Here is a 20,638-nt window from a genome sequence, read left to right on the forward strand (position 1 = left end):
TAGATTTCTTAAGATTACAAACCAATTGTTCACCATTACTAGAGAAGAATCCTTGAGGTTGTTTCATATAAACCTCTTTCTCTAGTTCTCTATTGAGAAAAGCTGTTTTCACATCCATTTGTTGCAAATCTAAGTCAAAATGTGCAACTAATGCTAGAATGATACGGAGAGAATCTTTTTTACATACAGGAGAAAAAGTCTCCTTATAATCGATTCCTTCCTGTTGAGTTAATCCTTTAGCAACGAGTCTTGCTTTATACCTTTCAATGTTGCCTAATGAGTCTTTCTTTGTTTTATAGACACATTTACATCCAATGGCTATTACACCATCAGGTAACTGAACAAGATCCCAGACTCCATTAACTGCCATAGAATTCATCTCTTCTTTCATAGCATTAAACCATAGTTTTGACTCATTACAACTCATGGCTTGTGAAAACGTTTCAGGATCATTTTCGGCTCCGTTGTTAAAATCCGATTCTTGTAAATACACAACATAATCACTAGATATAGCTGATCTTCTTATTCTAGTAGATCTCCTAAGGTTGTTTGGTTGATCAACAATTTTTTGTTGTTCTTCATTAACAACTTGATCTACTGGTTTTTCATCAGCGATTTGTGGAACTTCAGTAACTGGTTGTCTAACACGCATTTGGTCTTGAGGGGTGTGAATAACAATCAATCTGTCATTTGAATAAGAGGGTTGCGCATTAATGTGATCATTCTAAAAAAATATGTCATGATCACTCCCACTAATCAAGTCATTTTCAAGAAATTTTGCATTTCTTATTTCCACAATTCTAGTGTTGTGAGATGGACATTAGAATCTGTACCCTTTGGAATTTTCGGCATACCCAATGAAATATCCACTTATAGTTCTTGGATCAAGTTTCTTTTCATATGGGTTGTAAACTCTTATTTTAGAAAGACAACCCCAAACACGTATATGTTGCAAACTCGGTTTCCAACATTTAAATAACTCAAATGGCGTCTTTGGGATAGCCTTAGTTGGAACTCGGTTTAATATATACACGGTTGTCTTAAGAGCTTCAGTCCACAAGGATTTAGAAAGTTTAGAGCTAATAAACATGCTACTCACCATGTCCAATAATGTTCGGTTTCTCCTCTCAGCTACGCCATTTTGTTCCGGAGAACCAGGCATAGTATATTGGGCAACAATCCCATGTTCTTGGAGAAACTTCGCAAACGGACCAGGTGCTTGTCCGTTCTCAGTGTATCTACCGTAATATTCTCCACCTCTATCTGTTCTCACAATCTTAATATGTTTTCAACATTGCTTCTCCACTTCAGCCTTAAAAACTTTAAAGACTTCAAGTGCTTCGTTTTTGTTATGAAGCATGTAGATATACATGTATCGTGAATAATCATCAATAAAAGAGATGAAGTATTTCGGACTTTGCATGTCCATATCTTGACAACAATATCTGAATGTATGATTTCTAATATTTCTGTACTCCTCTTGGCACCCTTTTTAGACTTATTGGTCTTCTTTCCCTTAATGCAGTCCACACAAGTTTCAAAATCAGTAAAATATAAAGTACTAAGTACTCCATCATTTACTAATCTTTTAATTCTCTCTATGGAGATGTGTCCCAATCTCCGATGCCATAATATAGAGGAATCTTCATTTATAACACATCTTTTAGTACCTCCTTGAACATGCATAGTGGTGTTATTATTTTGTAAATAAATATAGAAAAGACCATCAACCATTGTACCATTTCCAATAAGATTTGATTTATAAAACAAATTTACTGATTTATCCAAAAACTGAAATGAATAACCAAAGAGTACAAGTTTTGAAACTGAAATTAAATTCCTAGAAAAACTAGGAACATAAAATGTCTTTTCCAAATTTAAAATATAACCACTATTCAACACTAGGCAGCAAGTCCCAATAGCCTCCACATGCGAAGACATCTTGTTTCCTGAATAGATGCTTCGCTCATTTTCTATTGGCTTCCTTAGGTTTTGCATACCCTGCAAGGTATTTGTAACATGGATTGTAGAACCAGAATCAATCAACCATGTGTTATAAATCATATTAACCATATTAGATTCATAACACACAAATGAAGTAGGAATACCTTTCTTTTCAAGCCAGTCCTTAAATTTATTGCAATCCTTCTTCACGTGTCCCGTCTTTTTACAGAAAAAACACTTGGATTCTTTCTTAAAATCAGGTTGAGGTGGAATTATTCCTTTCCCTTTTCCCTTGACTTTGGCTTGCTTCTTATACTTTCTTTGTGTAGTCACAAATACATTATCACTTGTTTCCATCAACAGCCTTCCTCCTCTTGAACACACATGGTCATTAATTCATTGATTGACCATTTATCCTTATGTGTATTGTAGGAAATTTTGAAGGGTCCATATTGCTGTGGAAGAGTGCATAAAATGTAGTGCACAAGAAAAGTTTCAGACATTTCCACTTCAAGTATCTTGAGTCGAGCCGCTATGTCCCACATTTTCATTATGTGCTCTCGCACACCTCTGACACTGGTGAGCCTTAATGAAGAGAATTCCATAATTAGGATGCTTGCTAGTGCCTTATCTGAAGACTGAAATTGTTCATCAATAGCCTTCAGTAATTCTTTGACATTATTATGCTGGTTGACAGAACCACGCATGCCAGCAGAGATTTTGATCTTTATGAACATTACGCAGAGTCGATTAGATCGCTCCCATTTTTCATAAAGATCAACATCATCCGGAATGTTGTTTTCAGTAATAGCAGATGGTTCGTCTTTCCGTATAGCATAATCAATATCCATCCACCATAATTGAAGAAGAATTCTTTCTTTCCATATTTTATAGTTGTCGTCCTTTAGTTCGGAAATTTCACATTTCATATTAAAAAAACTCGCAGATTGCATAACTGCACAAAATATCATATGCTTAAAATTTTGAGAGAATATCATGTTTTATCAATGTAATTCATGTTTTAAAAATCTAGTGACATAAAATTTGCATGTGGGCTAAAATTTTAATTCAATAAGATTTTTCTGTAACTTTATGATAAAACTATCAAAATGTATTTTCCTTAACTCCTGTGGGTAAATTAAGAAAAATATTATTTGATATTTGAACCTAATTAGTTATATAAATATAAAAAAAATCCATGTGGGGTAAAATTTATTATGTTTATATAATTAATTACAATTGTTGTCCATTATGTGATCCAAATCCACTTAATGCATAATTTTCCATAATTAAGGATGTTGTGGCTATTCCTCAATTATTTAAAATTATACAGTTCACCGGAAAAATTTTTAGCTTTACTATAATACTTTATATAATAATTATTTAGTAACATAATCAACATTTTCCAAGAGTGCTCCCAGGAAAGATAGGTAGTGCTAAGCCCTTTTAAATACCTAACTCCTAGTCAGAGCAACATTCTTCAGGGAGACCAGTGGCTAGTCAAGGCAGTTTAAATCGATCTATGAAGAACTCCCCCAGATCATGTTTTCTCATGTCACCTTACAATTATTATTCACTTTTGTTATCCACATTTATGCGAATCTTTATAAGCCAATTTTTTTTATTTAATAACTTTATATTCACATTTTTACTTAATATGAACAAATACGTTCCCCATCAGTTTTTCTCTTCAATCAGAGTAGTAATAAAGTGAGGACCACATTTATGTGAAAATATGAACTCCTCATCAGTTTTTCTCTTTTATCAGAGTAGTGATAAAGTGAAGATTATTTGTTCATTTGTGAACATCTGAAATATTTTATTTTAAATATTATATTCACATCTTACTTGATATGTTCATTTTAAATTATAAACAACTCAATATAATTAAATATGAACAGAATGTGAATATTGATTTACTAAAATATTTTTCAATACAATTTGCATTTAAAAAACTTAAAAATAAATGCAACATTAACATTAATTTTGCATGTATACATCAAACACTTATCCATAATATTTGACATTATATCTAACATGCAAAAATAATTTCTAGGTATGTATTAGAAATTACATCAAACTTGGAATTATTTTTAATGTGTACAAATTATTTAACTAAATGATATATGTATACCGAATTATACATATAACTTAATAACACATTAATAATACATTATTATTAAATTTATTATTATTATTATTATTATTATTATTATTATTATTTAAAAAATAATAATAACAATAAATTTGAACCGACACAATTATTTATCTGAAAATGCAATTGATTGAATTGCATGTGTACGTAGGCTCCATAAAAATAATAATAATAAATTTAATAAATTTGAACCGACACAATTATTTATCTGAAAATGCAATGGATTGAATTGCATGTGTACGTAGGCTCCATATAATTAATTTTATAAACGTTATTGCACATTGATTGAGTTTGAAGATGAATTGCATGCACTTCATCTTCAAACCATTCTCTTGCTTTTTCTCATGTATTATTTGTTCATATCCTCCGAAAATTTCAGAAAACAAAATCTCCAATATTTAATATTTCAAGGAAGAACTTCAAGGTGCAACTGAAAACACAATTCCAAGGTAAGTTTTTTAATATTATTATGTCCGATCTTTAAACTTTCATTTTTCTTACGTAAATTCCTAAAAGCAAAATTTTCAAGGCAGAGGTATCACGGCTCTGATACCAAATGTTAGAGATTTTTCTCAAAATCATGTTTTTACGTATACATGAACATGAAAAAATAATATGCGGAAGCTTAAATCAAGTGTTACCTCCGGCCATTGAAAATTTCAATTTCTCTGATTTTCTTCTCGATTGAAGCCTTCTTAGCACTCCACCCTCTCGATAGATGATGTATATTTCTTATGATGTGTGTGCTTAGGGACCTCAATCGCTCTATTTATAGGCGTTTCTCATACCATCGATGAGTGTATCGGGAGCCGAGATTCAGAAGAAGAATCGTGTACGTATCTCAAGTTTCTAAAGTTGAGCACGTTTGTCAAAATTTGTAGGTAATGGCCGTCGCCATTTCCTACACGTCTTTCCTTCTTCTGATTAATATGGGTCATTTTTTTCTTACAATGCTGCCTTTGTGGAAGAAGTGTTTCAAAGTGCAGTTGTGTTGTACTATCAATCACCACTGAAAAATCTGAGAATTAGTGGATTTTGGATTTAGGGTGTTCGTTTCACATGAGCCCGAACAAGAGCTGGTTCTATGAATTGGCCAAGGTAGATGGTGGGAAAGTTCTTATAGGAAACAATGTTGCATGTCAAGTTGAGGGAATTGTATTGTTTCCATTAGAATCAAGATAGCATATGGTACAAGGAAAGTTCTAACAGAAGTTCGATTTGTAGCAGAATTGAAGAGAAACTTAATTTCTCTTGGAATGCTTGATCAGCTTGGATACACTTTCCGGGCAAAGGATGAAGTTCTCACAGTCACTAAAGGTGCATTGGTGAAGATGAAAGGCTTGTAAAAAAATGGCTTACAATTGAATTTATTTGGCTTAAGTGAATGAAAATTAAGCAAGAAAATGAAATAAACCCGAAACGATAGCACCAGATAGAAAATCGAGCTCTGAACACGAATTAGAGACATTGGAGCACCCAAAAAGAGGCAGTCCAGTGTCCCAAGAGCTGCCTGGAAAATTCCAAGAAGCAAGGGACGTGCTGGGGCGGTCAAGAAAGAGAATTTTGCAAAAATATTTGCATTCATATTGAATGTCTTCTTCTTTTTTTATTTTTTCTATACAAGATAGAATTCATATCATTTCATGGTTATGGAACTTGTGATTTGTAGTGATGTCATTTCAATTTGGAAGTCGTTTTATCTTGGAGACGATCGTCATATCTCGTGTACACCAAGTGCGGGGAAAATTTTTCTTAAAGACAAAGTGATCTCTCTCGTCTCGATTTAAAATTTGCTAACATTCCTCTTGAGCATTGCCATCTTCGGATTGCAGATCTCGTTAATGGTTTATTGGAGAATCCACACCGTGCTATATGAAGTCGCGGAAAAGCTAGCCGAAGAAGAAGAAAGAAGAATTCAAGGTAGAGTGATAAATTTATGATTATCTACAGATGGAATTAATAACAAAACGCTGTCAAATTTTCTATTATGTCAAGAAGATGGCAACATTCCCATCATGCCACCAGAAACGTTGATCTCGACGGTGTTGGATCTCGGTTTTCTCGTGCCCAAAACGCGGCGGAAGTTTAAAATTTTTATTTTATTTTGACAATCAAAATATATATGTTTGAGCAATGGTTTTAATTAAACATTCATAGGGTCTTAGAATAATACCTTTAGTGAATTAAATCACTTGGCTCCAACTAATCCGGTATAGGCGGATATAGCTCTTGTAAATACCTATGAACATTATCCGATCTCCCAATCCGATCCACGACTGGAATATTTATTCCTCTTCTAAATTACACTAGAAAAATAGAAGATATTTTTCGCAGAGATCAAAAATACAAAATGGTTCAAAACCCATTTGAGAGCAATACTTCGGCCGATGGAGACTTTCTCCTTGGGAAGAGCCGAAAAATTCTTGTGAAGAAGAATAATTTTTGGGATGCCTTATCTCATGTTAATAAAAATCAAAATTCTCATTTATTCTTCTAATCTTCAATTTTCTTAATTAAAGATTCTAAAAATATTTGCATGCCAAATCAAAGTCAATCTCGATTTTTTTTTTTCAAATCACCGAAAATCTTTCTCAAATGCATTCCATTAGAATAATAAAATATTTTAATTATATTTTATTTTTACTTAATTAATCCAATTAATTAAGTTAACTAAAGATTCTAAATTCATGCCATATTAAATGCAATCTTGAATATTAACACATATATTTTGAGAATATCATGCATTAATATTATTTTGCTTTGTGTGGAAGTTACTAAAATTATGGTATCATGAATATTTTCATATTACATAAATCAATACCATATTTTATATATAAAAAAAACTTAATGTGCTATATTTTAACTCAATTAAAATATAATTTAATTATTAAAGCTCATTTGAACTTTAATAAATCAGCATGATGTGCTCATACTCTTACAAGTCATGATTCATGCTCTCATTACATTAATATCCTCATAATCCCGATCGGTGATAAAATATCATCGATGTGACAATTTCAACTTGTTTGTTATTATGATGCACACTTTGATTTCGAGATCACCAATGTCCAAATAAGGCAGGTGCACTCCCTTTGACTGTTTTAGCAGTCATGCTCTCAAAATTTCTATAAGCTCTTAGAAACTTTACTTATAAGCTTATCGATTAATCATATCAAACTTATTTTTTTATAATTTAAACTCATTGAATTTATTATCTCAACGAGAACAAACGATCCAGTGCTTGTGTGACCCTCAATGGTTCAGGGATACAGCTAGCCGTGGGTTCACAACTCCTTGTGATTCAGGACATAATCTTTTATTCGGGCTTACCCTTATTTGCCTCATTCTATTTATCAACAATTGATCATGAGAATGTCAGAAATCATATTTCTGATTAAACCCATCGAACCATGGTAAGAGCGTCTAGTAGCATCGCCCCATGATTTCCTAGGTATCACTGATAGTGCCTGAAAGAACCAGTCGATTATGATTAACGTACAGTACGGTTCCTTCATCTCATATATCCCGATCGAATCTGCTACCATTGGTTCATCGAGGATTGCATAATAATTTGATAATTATGTGATAAATATAAATAGTGGCATCGCATGTACCGTTGGAGAACTTCTTCTCTAACGTACATCTCATACTCTGGTCAGAGATTCCACGCACTATTATTTCATCAGATCACATAGGATATCTACACCCGTAGGTGAGTGGTGAATCCCCGACAACAATGCACTGGATCCTACATGTGTCCCAACTGTACCTAATCTCGCCACCCGATGACTCTTCTGGAGCCGGTAAACGAGTAAAAGCACAGCCTTAGCATATAGAGCCTCAGTGTTGTCCCGGGTCGTAAGGAATAATGGTGTACAATCATAACCACAGACTTATCCTCTCGATGAATGATAACCACTTGGAAAGTCCGAGGGAGGATTGTTCGGTATAATCATCATATTACTACCCATATGCATGTTTGGACATCTCTATGCCCTTACCAAGAAACGCGGTACACAACATCACAGATGCTAGTCTCGAGCTCGAACGACCTTTATCCATGTTTTATGAGCTGAATCGACTAGGAACAAATTTAGATTATACAATGTTTACAAATGAGTTTCAACATCGAATTACGATTCATTTGTATTAAAGTATAATCAAGGACTTTATCTATGCTGATTGCATGAGTATACAGATAAAGTAAAACAAAACCATAAAAAGTTAAATTATATTAAAATAAAGATTGTTTATTATAGTTGAGTCAATAAATTCTCTAGCCAACTGTTGGCTTGCAAGACATCTACTCTAACAGACGAGAAATTCTTCGCCAAGTAGGAAAATCGGTAGCGAAGCGTGGAAATCGGTAGCTAAGAGTCTAAGCTTGCAATGATGGAATATCAAAGGCATGATTATCAGAGCATAAAGACTAAAGGTTATTGTCATTAACAAATACATGGAAATTGATTCGATTTCAGTCGATGCTCCATTTTTGACTAACTTAAAATACTAGGGTTTGAAATTTCAAATGCTTTCTTTTGTTATAATCCTTAAATTTAAAGTTCATTCGAATTCATTTGATTGAAGAACTATGAATGTGTTGATTTTCCTATGCAAAATGCAACGGTTGTAATTTATGGATCACAAGGATTATGCGAACGTATTAATCTAAAGAAGTCCATTCAAATGGTTTTTTGGTTCAAAAATCCAATCCTTTGTTGATTAAATTTAGAAAAATTCTTGAATCTAAAGAAACAAATCAGAATGAGACTCGAGATCTTAATTTTTTGGACAATGGATTGGAAAAGATTATCAAACATAACTCTAAAATTAACTATATCAAATGAGATATGGGTTGAAGCATAAATGATCTCAACAACTATGGAATTTTTTGTTGAAAAGACAATGACACATGAGTTGTTCCATTCATTGAGAATTTATATGGCTCCTTAAATCGGAGATAAGAATATTTTATCATATTCATTGATTATAGTATAAGATATGAGATCGATATCATGCGAACTGAAATATGAAGTTTTTGCGGCTTCTAATGAACATAAGAATAATGTATCAATTATATACAATATGTTTTATATTTTGTGACAAGTTGTTGTGCTCTTTGTTGTTCGATTTAATTTAATTTTGTAAGTTGTATACGTTTAAAACTTTGAATTTGTAAGATATTAAATATTGAATCAAGTTTTATAAACTTTTATGCTTAAATTCAAATTGTGAATGCAATTCGATATTCCAATTTTAAATTTTGTAAGCAAACACACTTAAATATAACTTTGCAATTAATTTAAAATCTTGAATTTAGATTTCTAAGTTATAACGCTTAAAATTTGAAAAAGAATGAAAGCTTAGACAATAATCCAATGACAAGTGAAGTGTCAGACTTGGACAATATGATGGTGTCAAATGTGAAAATAATGTACAAGGTTTGAATTCGAACAATTAATCCAAACTCAGTAAGATATAAAACCTTGAATTCGGATTTATAAATTCATATTACTTAGAATTTGATAAAATCATAAATTCTATAAGCTAGCGCGGTTAAATCCAAACTTAACAAGACATAAAATCTTGAATTTGGATTTCTAAGTTATGACGCTTAGAATTTATTATGATTACCCAAAGATTGTGAGGGAAGTCGTATAATGAGTAAACAACATTCTCAAAGAAGAACAACACGAGAAAAATAATGTAATTCATTTTCGGTTGTCACAATGTCATTTAAAATGAATTATTTGAAGTTTTTGTTTATACAATTCATATAATTATTTGATGTTTATATGTTCACTTAAGGTAAACTTTGAAAAATAGCAGGCCTATAAAGACCTAATTGATATCTTAGTAAAGGTAATGGATTGGGCCAGTCATTGTTAACTTACTGAAGGCCCAAATAAAACAGGTCCAATTTCTATGTTTGGCTACTGTCCCTGGGCTAATTAAAAAAGTAGGAGTGAGACAGAAATTATTTAAAAAACAAGAGCTATGACTTTTTTTTAAGAAACAAGGAGTTGACTTTTGATTATTACATTAACTGCAATTAAACTCTTTAACTTAATTAATTATCCTCTTCTTTTTCTTCTCGGTCGTCACACATCTTCTCCAATTAAAATTTAGGAGTCATCTACCTCTTTTTCCCCAAATCTGGATCTGTCGACCCAAAACCAATTTAGTCGACCCAAAATCTACTTTGAGAAAAAATAAAAATCCACCCAGAAAAATTGGTCGACCAAAATTAAGTTGGTCGACCAAGTATTATGGGTCGACCAGGATTAATTTTGTTGGTCGACCAAAATTTTGTTGGTCGACCAAGAATTCTTCTTGGTCCACCAACATAATTTTGGTGGACCAAGAAGAACTCATAATTATGTCAGGTTTGTTTTTTTTTATTATTATTATTATTATTAAAATTTTTATCTATTCTAATTATCTTATTCTCTTAATTTTTGTTGAATTTTGTAGGATATACCTTTGGGTCGACCCAAAAGCAAAGCAACAAGGGTCGACCCAAAAACAAGAAGGTCTACTTTGTGTCGACCCAGCTAAATATGTGATTCATATGTTAAAACATGTAATATTGTATAACATACTTGTGAAATTGTGATTCATATGTTAAAAACATGTAACATAATTGTGCAATTGTGATTCATATATTAAAACATGTAACATAGTTGTGAAATTGTGATTCATATTTTAAAACAACATGTAACATAGTTGGTTGTGAATTTGCGATTCATATGTTAAAACATATATCATAGTTGTGAAATTGTGATTCATATGTTAAAACATATAACATAATTGTGAAATTGTGGCTCATATGTCAAAACACATGTAACATAGTTGTGAAATTGTGATTCATATGTTAAAATATATAACATAATTGTGAAATTGTGGCTCATATGTCAAAACACATGTAACATAGTTGTGAAATTGTGATTCATATGTTAAAGTATATAACATAATTGTGAAATTGTGGCTCATATGTCAAAACACATGTAACATAGTTGTGAAATTGTGATTCATATGTTAAAGTATATAACATAATTGTGAAATTGTGGCTCATATGTCAAAACACATGTAACATAGTTGTGAAATTGTGATTCATATGTTAAATTATATAACATAATTGTGAAATTGTGGCTCATATGTCAAAACACATGTAACATAGTGGTGAAATTGTGACTCATATGTCATAACATGTAACATAATCATGTAAGAACATACTTGTGAAATTATGTGATTCATATGTTAAAAACATGCAACATTGGTCAAATATATGGATTCTTGTGTTAGAAAAAAGGTCGACCCAAAAGCAACGTGGGTCGACCCAGATATCAACATGGTCGACCCAAATATCAACAAGGTCGACCCAGAAGTAACATGGTCGACCCAGAAATCACCATGGTCGACCCAAAAACTGACCAACAACAAAATTCCACCATAAATACTTAAATCGAAATTAAAAAAATCAATACAATGTCCAATAATTAAAAAAGCAATACAATGTCTAATGATTATCAAACATATTACACGCTAAAAAATAACTGAACTCTGATACAAAAATAAGCACTGGTTCGATCCAAGCTTGATCGATGTTGGATAGACCAAATTTTGGGTCTACCCAACATTTTATAGCTTGGTCGACCCAAACAAAAGCTTTGGTCGACCAAGCTTTGGTCTACCCAAATGAACTTTGGTCGACCCAACATTTTACGATCTTGGTCGACCCAAGTAAAATGTAGATAAAAATTTTGGTCTACGGTTTTTAGGTCGACTTTTTATTCTTCAAGCGAGTCGAAGAAACAGAAGCAATAAATCGAATTTGTTCGATTGAGTTTGCTTAGATTGAAAGGATCTGTATCGAAAATTGATGGGAAGAAAAGGACGATTTTCATTGAGAATCGTCGTCGGAAAAAAAATGAAAGGAGGTCGACCTAGTTTGGAGTCGACTGAATAAGATGGATGGATTTGATGTTAAGAGTTCAAGTTAATAATATATTTACATTTAAATAAAAAAATATTTATGTCAATTAACTTTGGGATTTTTTTTTTAAATAAGCCACGATCCACTCCTTTTCTCTAAATTTCCCTACTGTCCCTCCACCCCATTTCATCGTGTTCCAAAACCCTCCAAATCCCAACCCTCACCCACCCAAATGCTCATCCGACGAGCCGCAGCTTTGACCACAACCACTCTTCCCCACTACTTCCGCCGTTATGCCACCGCCGCACTCCTCCAAGAGCTCGACACTACTCTTCCACGGTTCTTCTACCTGGAGGGATTCCCAAGACCAGACCCTAAATACGATGAAACCATCCACGCGATTCCACGCGCCACCTCCGGAAAGAATATTGCTGCCAAGGAGAGGAAAGCTGGCCGAGTGCCGAGTATTGTGTTCGAGCAAGAAGATGGCCAGCACGGGGGCAATAAGCGCCTAGTTTCGGTTCAGTCGAATCAGATTAAGAAACTCGTGAACCATTTGGGTCGATCTTTCTTCCTTTCTAGGCTTTTTGATCTCGAAGTTGTGTCCGAATTCGGCTCCGATGAGATTGTAGAAAAAGTCCGGGTTTTGCCCAGAAATGTATGTTCTATGTGTTAACTGCATTATTCATCCGAGTAGAAGAAGTTTCAGTGAGCTAGGAATTTTGCAATTTATTGAAATAACGATTCTTATTCACCTAAAACTGATATTTAAATGTAAACTGTTCCTCACAATTTTCATGTGCTTGTCTATAATTTGTGTAATGATTTGTTAAAAAAGTTGTGCAATTTTTGGGCTTCTTTGAAAACGATTTCCCTTTGTTTCCAACAAGTAAGCACAATTTTTTGTTTAATCTGATCTGGCATACTGTATGAATTAATTCTTGAGTAGATAAGGTAGTCATCGTGTCCGGAAATCCAGATGAATTCATCGGATACTTGGTGGAACAAGATAATAAGGACTTGTTATTGTATTTCACTTCCATCCCGCGCGGTATCTTTGCTCCTGGTAATGGAGTAAGGACATCTTTAAGTGTTCTCTAGAAGTTCGCGGCGAGTTTATTTTTGGATGCGTGAGGAATTTTGTTCATGTCTGAGAGTTGTGGTGCTCCTTTAATGGGATCAAACTATTTCTGAGTTCTGCTAATAAATCTTAGAGTGGACCATTTGTTTTTTTAAAGCCATTGCCATTCAAATGTATAGTATAGAAGCAGCAGATACAAAGAAGATTTTGATTGCTTCTAACATGTTATGTACTCTGTATGTCAAACTATTTAGTTATATGCTCTGATTGAATTCTTCTTTCTGTATGTCAGCTTCATCTGCATGCAAGGACAGATGCGGTGCTTAATGTTACATTTATAAGAGCTCCATCAAGTGCTTTGTTAAAGGTCAACATTCCTATAGTGTTAAGAGGAGATGATGTTTCCCCTGGACTCAAAAAAGGTGCATTCAGATAATTGTTTCATTTTCATAGTATTTTACTTTTCTGGAAACATATCCCTTATACGGATCATATAGTGTGGCCTGATATCCATTTCCGTGCATTGTAGATCATTGTTCTTGTGTTGTGATATTTTTCTGCTGTATGAAGCTACATTTTCTCTCGTTTCTGAGCCTTTTTCTTTTGTTTTGTCACTGGTCTGCAGGTTCACCTCTGAACATCATCAAAAGAACAGTCGAATATCTTTGTCCTGCAGATATTATTCCACCTTATATTGATGTGGATGTGAGCGAGCTCGATGTTGGGCAAAAGATAGTCGCGGGAGATCTTAAAGTTCATCCTGCTCTGAAGCTTCTAAGATCAAAGGATGAGGCCATTTGCAAGATTACGCCCTCCAGAGTTTCCGATCAACAGAAATCCAAATGAGCATCTATTTTTCTTTCAAATTTTGATTGGTTTAACAATGTCATAATATTGTGCAAGGCCATTGGCAAAAAAGTGATTCCTTCATTTTGATCATGATTTTCTTTTATCTGTCACTTGATAAAGAAACCTGTGGTTGAATGCACACTGTCAAACAAAATGAAGCTAATTACGGATAGCAGTCCAAGAGATGTGGAAATTTACTCTGTATTATGCTTCTTGGAAAGATATTGTAGACTCACCCTCAAGTCTTTTGTGCTTATATTAGGATATTTGAGCAATTTAATTTTCAATAATATTCATTTGTTATTTTTTTAAAAAAAATTGTTTTGATTGAACAATTTTCAAAAATTCTCAGTTATTTTTTTAAAAAAATAGTTTTGACCATGGTTATTCCCAAAATTTCCCGGAATAAACTATAGAGGAGATTTATAATGAGGAGACAAGGCATGATTTTTAAGTGAATAAAATTGAAGTAGTAATTTTTTTTATCCAATCACATATTGGGTTCGTACGATGTTGGCGTTAGGGTTGTGCCCTAACCCAGTCGAACGTTGACACGTGGTACCTTTATTTAAAAAAAATTTTGAAAATCTGCTTTAAAAAATAGCCTCTTTTTTTATCATGGTTAATTGCTCAATCTTTTTCTATTATGGTTTGATATTCTAATGATATTCCAATTAAACTTTAGGGTGGAGAGGGCATTTCCCCAACTCTTTGATAATCTTCACGTTTTCATCAACTCCCCCCACCACGTCGCCACCATCACGAGCCACCACGACGGTCGTCACCACCGAAAACCTACATCTCACTACGTCTTTTCGACCGTTACACGATCGTCGCTGTCACCACTCCGCCACCTCCGAAAAGCCGCCACCGTGCATTTGTTGGCTTGTGCGTAATTTTGAATCATTTTATTTCCAAGTCTTTATTGATGGAATCAGTTCTTTATTTGATTGGGTAGATTGGGTAAGCTTAGATTCATATTATACAAATTTAAACAACTTCACGAGGGTTGAAGAAAAATTCAATAATTAATTCCGAGTTCTTATTTTAAATTTTCTTAACCTCAGATTAACTACGAAAAAAAATAATATTTAAGTAGATCTAAAATCAAGAGAGTGAATGTTAAAAAAATATCATATAGTAATTAATGATAACAACATATAATATATGAACAGTTTAAATCGATTCTCACCTAAATATTTGATCTATTTTAGAAATATAAATATAAAAAAACATGGTACTGCATCCCTAAATTCATCTTGACCCATGTTTTTACGAATGGAGTTGTGAAATTTGTGTTAGATAGGCAACAATTTGTGCAATACAGTGGCATTGTGTGTGACAGAGAGATCAACACTAATAGGTTGGGTTGTGGAGCAATAATAGGAATTGAACAAGAGTTTTATTTGTGTGGTACTGCTGAAATAGGTTTGGCTTCCATTGGCTGTTCTAATTCAGTAAAGACTTGGACTATTGGACCTTATCAGCATCTGCTGACTTGATAGTGCTAAAAGGGTGAGCTGTTTAATTTGAAGTTGCTATTTTTTGTATTATTTATTGCATTTAGTAAACTAATTAATTTTTTTGGAAATTTTGTGTAACTGTAGGGAAAAATATATGTTGTGTTTGTTGGACGCAATCTCGGCGTATATACGTCTTGGGAAGAAACGCATATGCAAGTTAACAAATTTAGTGGAGCTGTACAAGTCTTATAAAACTAATGAAGAAGCAGTAGCAGCATTTACGGCGTACAAGGAAAAACAATCTTGTTCGAGTTCAAGGTCCGCTTCAGCTCCCGCTTCAGCTTCCGCTTCAAGTTCTACTACAGCTTCAAGTTGCACCACATCTGCCGACCAATATGAGAAACTAGCTAAACTAATAGATGTCCAGGTAGATTTAGCACGTGATCAACGGGAGCAATGCTTAAAGGCTGCACAAATATTTGAAGAGATAGAACGACAACTGAAATCTCTTCGTGTTAAAGAAGATTAGAAGTAGTATTTGTATTATTACAATGAATCTTTTTTAATTGTTTTGTTCTGTCATGTAAGATAAGTGGATTAATCACTTTGTTAATGACTTTGTTCTCATAAAGTATTTAGTAATATTCCTGGTTTGCTATGCATTTATAGTATTTCTGGTAGTATTTAGTAGTTTTTCTAGTCTGCTATGCATTTATAGTGTTGAAACAAAAAATGTGTATTTTTCTGGGCCACGTGCATATAGCATGGATGGGGATTGATATGAAGAACGCTACCTTTAATTATGGGACACACGTCTTTGAGGCACATGGGATGTAATTTATAAGGGTCAATTTTTACAAATGCAGAACAAATGCCTGATTTTCCAATACACACAATCCTGATTGGAAGCAGAAAAACATAGACTAAAATATACTTGAGAAGCAAAGCTTGATTTCCCAAAATACAATATCATTTGTCTAAGTAGTGTCTGGCCATTATACAAATCTACCAACCGTCCATTCTCCACCACGTTGCCTAGTTATTCTGAGCTTTGCTTTACATTTACTTCTACCTGTCAGCTTCAAGTAAACATGTATTTATGCGTTAGAACGTTTTTCATCTTTACTACCCTCGCAAGAACATTCAAACTCTTTAGCTTGAAGTTTGTTAGTTCCAGGAAAGTGCGTTGATCACCTTTTTTAACACTAAAACCTTTTGCATGACCATAATTACAATATATTATATAAGCATCTTCAACACTTTTCACAACTTCACCAACAAATAGTCTACTCTCCAATTGATCTACAATAGAATTTGTAGATAGTGCCTCAACATCTCTATGAACCACATATTCCAAATTTGAAACTCCAACCTCTTCAATATTATCTACCACAAAGTGTATAAGAACAAAAAAAAATCAGTTTGGATAGTATTTGGTTATATTCTAAAAGGAAATTTATAACTATGGAAAAATATTACAAGAGTCAATATATCTACCATCGCAATTCAGATCCATTCGTCGTGTTTCAGGTCTCGGTTCAGTCAATGGGATGTATGTAGATGTGTAGCAACCACAGATGGACCATGATCTAATCTTGTGATGAACTCAGGAACAACAATACTCCAGTAAATTCTATGAGATAATAACCAAAAAAAATCAGAAGTAGTACCAGAGAGCATCGTGTGCCAAATAAGAAATATGGGTTAGTTTATCAATCATTTCATCCAAATTACAATATAAACTTATAGTTAACATCTCAAATTCTGAAACCAAATAAAATTTACCAAACAGTATCGTAAAAAAATTGTTCCCCAATTTCAGTCAACAACCCAATATAAAAATTGTTCCTCAAAATTTTCAAAAGTCACAAAAACCAAAATCTTAATATCTATATGCGTCCACTCCCTTATAACAAGATATTTTTGACAATGAGCATCTCCATACTTGACAATCAACCTAGATTATAAATACGTACACCACATTTTTGCCCCCTAAACAATGTGAAATAAGGGATAAATCAAGATAATTTACGATCCCAGAAAACAAGAAAATTATAAAATAATAACAGTAACTCCAATTGTAAATCCAGGAACCCAATGCCTAAAATTGTTGAAACTTGAAATTATTATAATGTAACTTAAAATCCCTTCAAAAGCAAACAGAAAATCCCAAATATATCACAAAACTCATGTTTCCCTTGATGGCTTGAAACCGAAGCAAAGGTAAAAATCACATCTTTTGGTTTAAATAAAAATTAATCCCGAACGTGAAAATAACACATAATGATTCAAGAGTCTTTCCGGTGGGTGCATTGTACGCCAGTGCGTAGCAGCGCCTCTGCCGTTTTGGTGGAGGTATGGAATGAAATTTACAGATGAAGATGGCAGAACATGAAAGAAGAGGGAAAATAATGTGGGTAATTTTTTCACGGGAATTTGAAATAATTTGAGCTATTCTATTTTTTTAAAAAAAAAAAGAAGAAAAGAAAAGGTTGAGCAATTAACCATAGTGAAAAAAGAGGCTATTTTTTAAAGCAGATTTTCAAATTTTTTTTAAAAAATAAAGGTGCCACGTGTCGGTGTTCGACTGGGTTAGGGCACAGCCCTAACGCCAGCGTCGAACTTTCCCACATATTGTTATCGTTCAATTCATTCTTTCTACTTTATTATTATTAGAGAATGTTTGTAACCTTCTTTTTCAACTTTAAATTTTTTATAGAGATTACAAACACTTTTAAAATCTTTCAAATGTTCAAATTATTACAAATAAAAACTGAAAAAAAAATTTGTTTTGCATGTGATGTGTCATTGAGCTAAATTGAAAATGATTTTTTTTTTCCATTAACTTATCTAATTTTGGGTTTTTTATTTATTAATTTTTCAAATTTTGGTTTTCATATACTAATTTTTAATTTTTGGCTATTTTGGTCTAATAGCTGATGTGAAATCGGACAAGTCGACAATTTTTTATACCACATCATTATTTTATTATATCACACCAATATTTTCGGGTGCTACGTTTACGAAATATGATTCAATACCAAGAATTAAAAGTTAGTACGTCGAAACTAAAATTTTAAAATTTAACCAATCTAAACTCAAAATAACGAATGAAAATAAAATAAGTTATTTTCCCTAAACTAAAATTGTATGAGATATCAATAATGTTTGTTTTTCATGTCATTTTTTGCACATCGTTTAAACTTTAATATAGAATTTTTTTGTGTAAAATATTTATTATATTATTTACTTAATAAATAATTTATATACATATAAATTATATCATGTTACGTTTACACAGCATCTCATAAAATTAAATCGTATAAATTAATGTATAGTTTCTCAAATATGTTAAAAATTATTATTTTTAATAAATATATATAATTTCGATACGCTGAATATTTATATTAATATGATTGAAATAATATTTATTTATTAGATATACAAGACACCGTAGTGTCTCTCTTTCAGCACATTCGTGATGAATCAGTTGATTGATAGGTTACGANAAAAAAAAAAAAAGGATGAGCAATGCACAATTAACAAAAGTGAAAACATCTTTTGTCGGTTTTGCGAGGAATTTAGTTGAAGAAGTAGGAGAAATCACTCTGCCTATATCTCTAAGGCCATCTCCAACCCAAAATTCTATTTTAAAGCAACTCTACTTTAAAATAATGTAATTTCTGCATCAAATATTATATTCATCTCCAACCCATCTACTTCAAATCTTACTCTAAAAAGAATATTCTCAGAATATTCCTTTTTAAAAATATATTTAAATTATTTCTTATTAATTATTAAATATATATTTCTAATTTTATGAATATAATTATAAGTATCGTTTAATATTTATTTAAATTATTTAATTTAAATTGTTTAATGATTATATAAATTGTTTAATAATTATCGTTTAATATTTATTTAAATTGTTTAATAATTATTAAAAATTTATTTAATTGTTTAATATTATACGAATTGAAACATAAATTATTTAAATGGATAAAATATAATAATACATGACTTTGAATTAAAAAAACATAGTACAAATACATGACATTAAATTAAAAAATACATTACAAATACAATTTCAAATATTTGAATGACCATATTCATCCCATAAATGATCAATCAAAGCATTTCGTAATGCAAAGTGGGCGTCTTTGTCTTTTATTTTTTTATATCGAGCGAGAAATTCTTGAAATCTGATATGTTCATTGACAACAATTTCTACCACTGGAGTCGGTGCTTCCCTCGCATCTTGAATTGGTGCACTAAGATCACGTTCATCTTCGATTATCATATTGTGCATTATAATGCATGCTTTCATTATATCATGCAAATGATTTTTCTTCCAACCACGGGCGGGAGATGCCACAATTGCAAATCGTGATTGAAGAACGCCAAATGCACGCTCCACATCTTTCCTGCATGACTCTTGTTTCATCGCAAAATACTGCTTCTTTGGACCACGCGGATCATGGATAGTCTGCACAATAGTTGACCATTTCGGATAAATACTATCAGCTAGATAATATCCAGTATCATATTCTTTGCTTCCAATATTGTAATGAGCTGGAGGAGCAATTCCTTGTGCAAGATTGGAAAATAGACTGGACGACTCTAAAACATTTATATCATTATTGGTTCCGGGCATACCAAAATATGCATGCCATATCCAAAGATCATAATCAGCCACCGCTTCTAAAATGATTGTTGGAGAACCACTACGACCTGCATATTGTCCCGCCCAAGCCGTGGGGCAATTTTTCCACCTCCAATGCATACAGTCGAGACTTCCCAACATTCCAGGAAAACCTCGTTGTTTGCCAATATAGAGTAGTCTAGCAACATCATTGGCCGTAGGTGATCTCAAGTACTGCTCAGCAAAAACTTCCACTATAGCTCGACAAAAGCGTTGCATACACTGAATTGCAGTCGATTATCCTATTTGGATGTATTCATCAGTAGCATCTGCAGGTAAGGCATATGCTAGCATTCTCAATGCATCAGTTGCTTTTTGATTAGTCGACAGCCCGAGCCGTCCCAAACTATCACTTTGTTGTATGAAATAAACATCGTGATTCTGTATACCATCTACTATCCGGATGAAAAGATTCTGAGACATTCGAAATCGTCTACGGAACATTGCTTCATTATATACTGGATTTTCAGCAAAATAGTCGTTAAACAACTTACGATCGGCAATTTCA

The 20,638-nt window shown here is 32.7% G+C and overlaps 1 protein-coding gene across 1 annotated transcript; it reads left to right on the forward strand.

Moving 5' to 3' along the window:
* The first annotated feature begins 12,205 nt into the window (after nucleotides 1-12,205).
* On the forward strand, nucleotides 12,206-14,207 carry LOC140982354 (uncharacterized). Its single transcript, XM_073448834.1, has 3 exons — nucleotides 12,206-12,693; nucleotides 13,409-13,538; nucleotides 13,742-14,207. The coding sequence occupies exons 1-3, from the start codon at nucleotides 12,268-12,270 to the stop codon at nucleotides 13,960-13,962; spliced, it is 777 nt and encodes a 258-aa protein (XP_073304935.1). The 5' UTR covers nucleotides 12,206-12,267; the 3' UTR covers nucleotides 13,963-14,207.
* The last annotated feature ends 6,431 nt before the right edge of the window (nucleotides 14,208-20,638 follow it).

The sequence above is a fragment of the Primulina huaijiensis genome, chromosome 8 (assembly GCF_012295235.1).
Source record: "Primulina huaijiensis isolate GDHJ02 chromosome 8, ASM1229523v2, whole genome shotgun sequence".
Taxonomy (NCBI): domain Eukaryota; kingdom Viridiplantae; phylum Streptophyta; class Magnoliopsida; order Lamiales; family Gesneriaceae; genus Primulina; species Primulina huaijiensis.

Coding starts and splice junctions, on each gene's coding strand:
- LOC140982354 (XM_073448834.1), top strand. CDS start 12,268: ATGCTCATCCGACGAGCCGCAGCTTTGACCACAACCACTCTTCCCCAC. Junction 12,694..13,408: donor TCCGGGTTTTGCCCAGAAAT/GTATGTTCTATG, acceptor TCTGTATGTCAG/CTTCATCTGCATGCAAGGAC. Junction 13,539..13,741: donor TTCCCCTGGACTCAAAAAAG/GTGCATTCAGAT, acceptor ACTGGTCTGCAG/GTTCACCTCTGAACATCATC.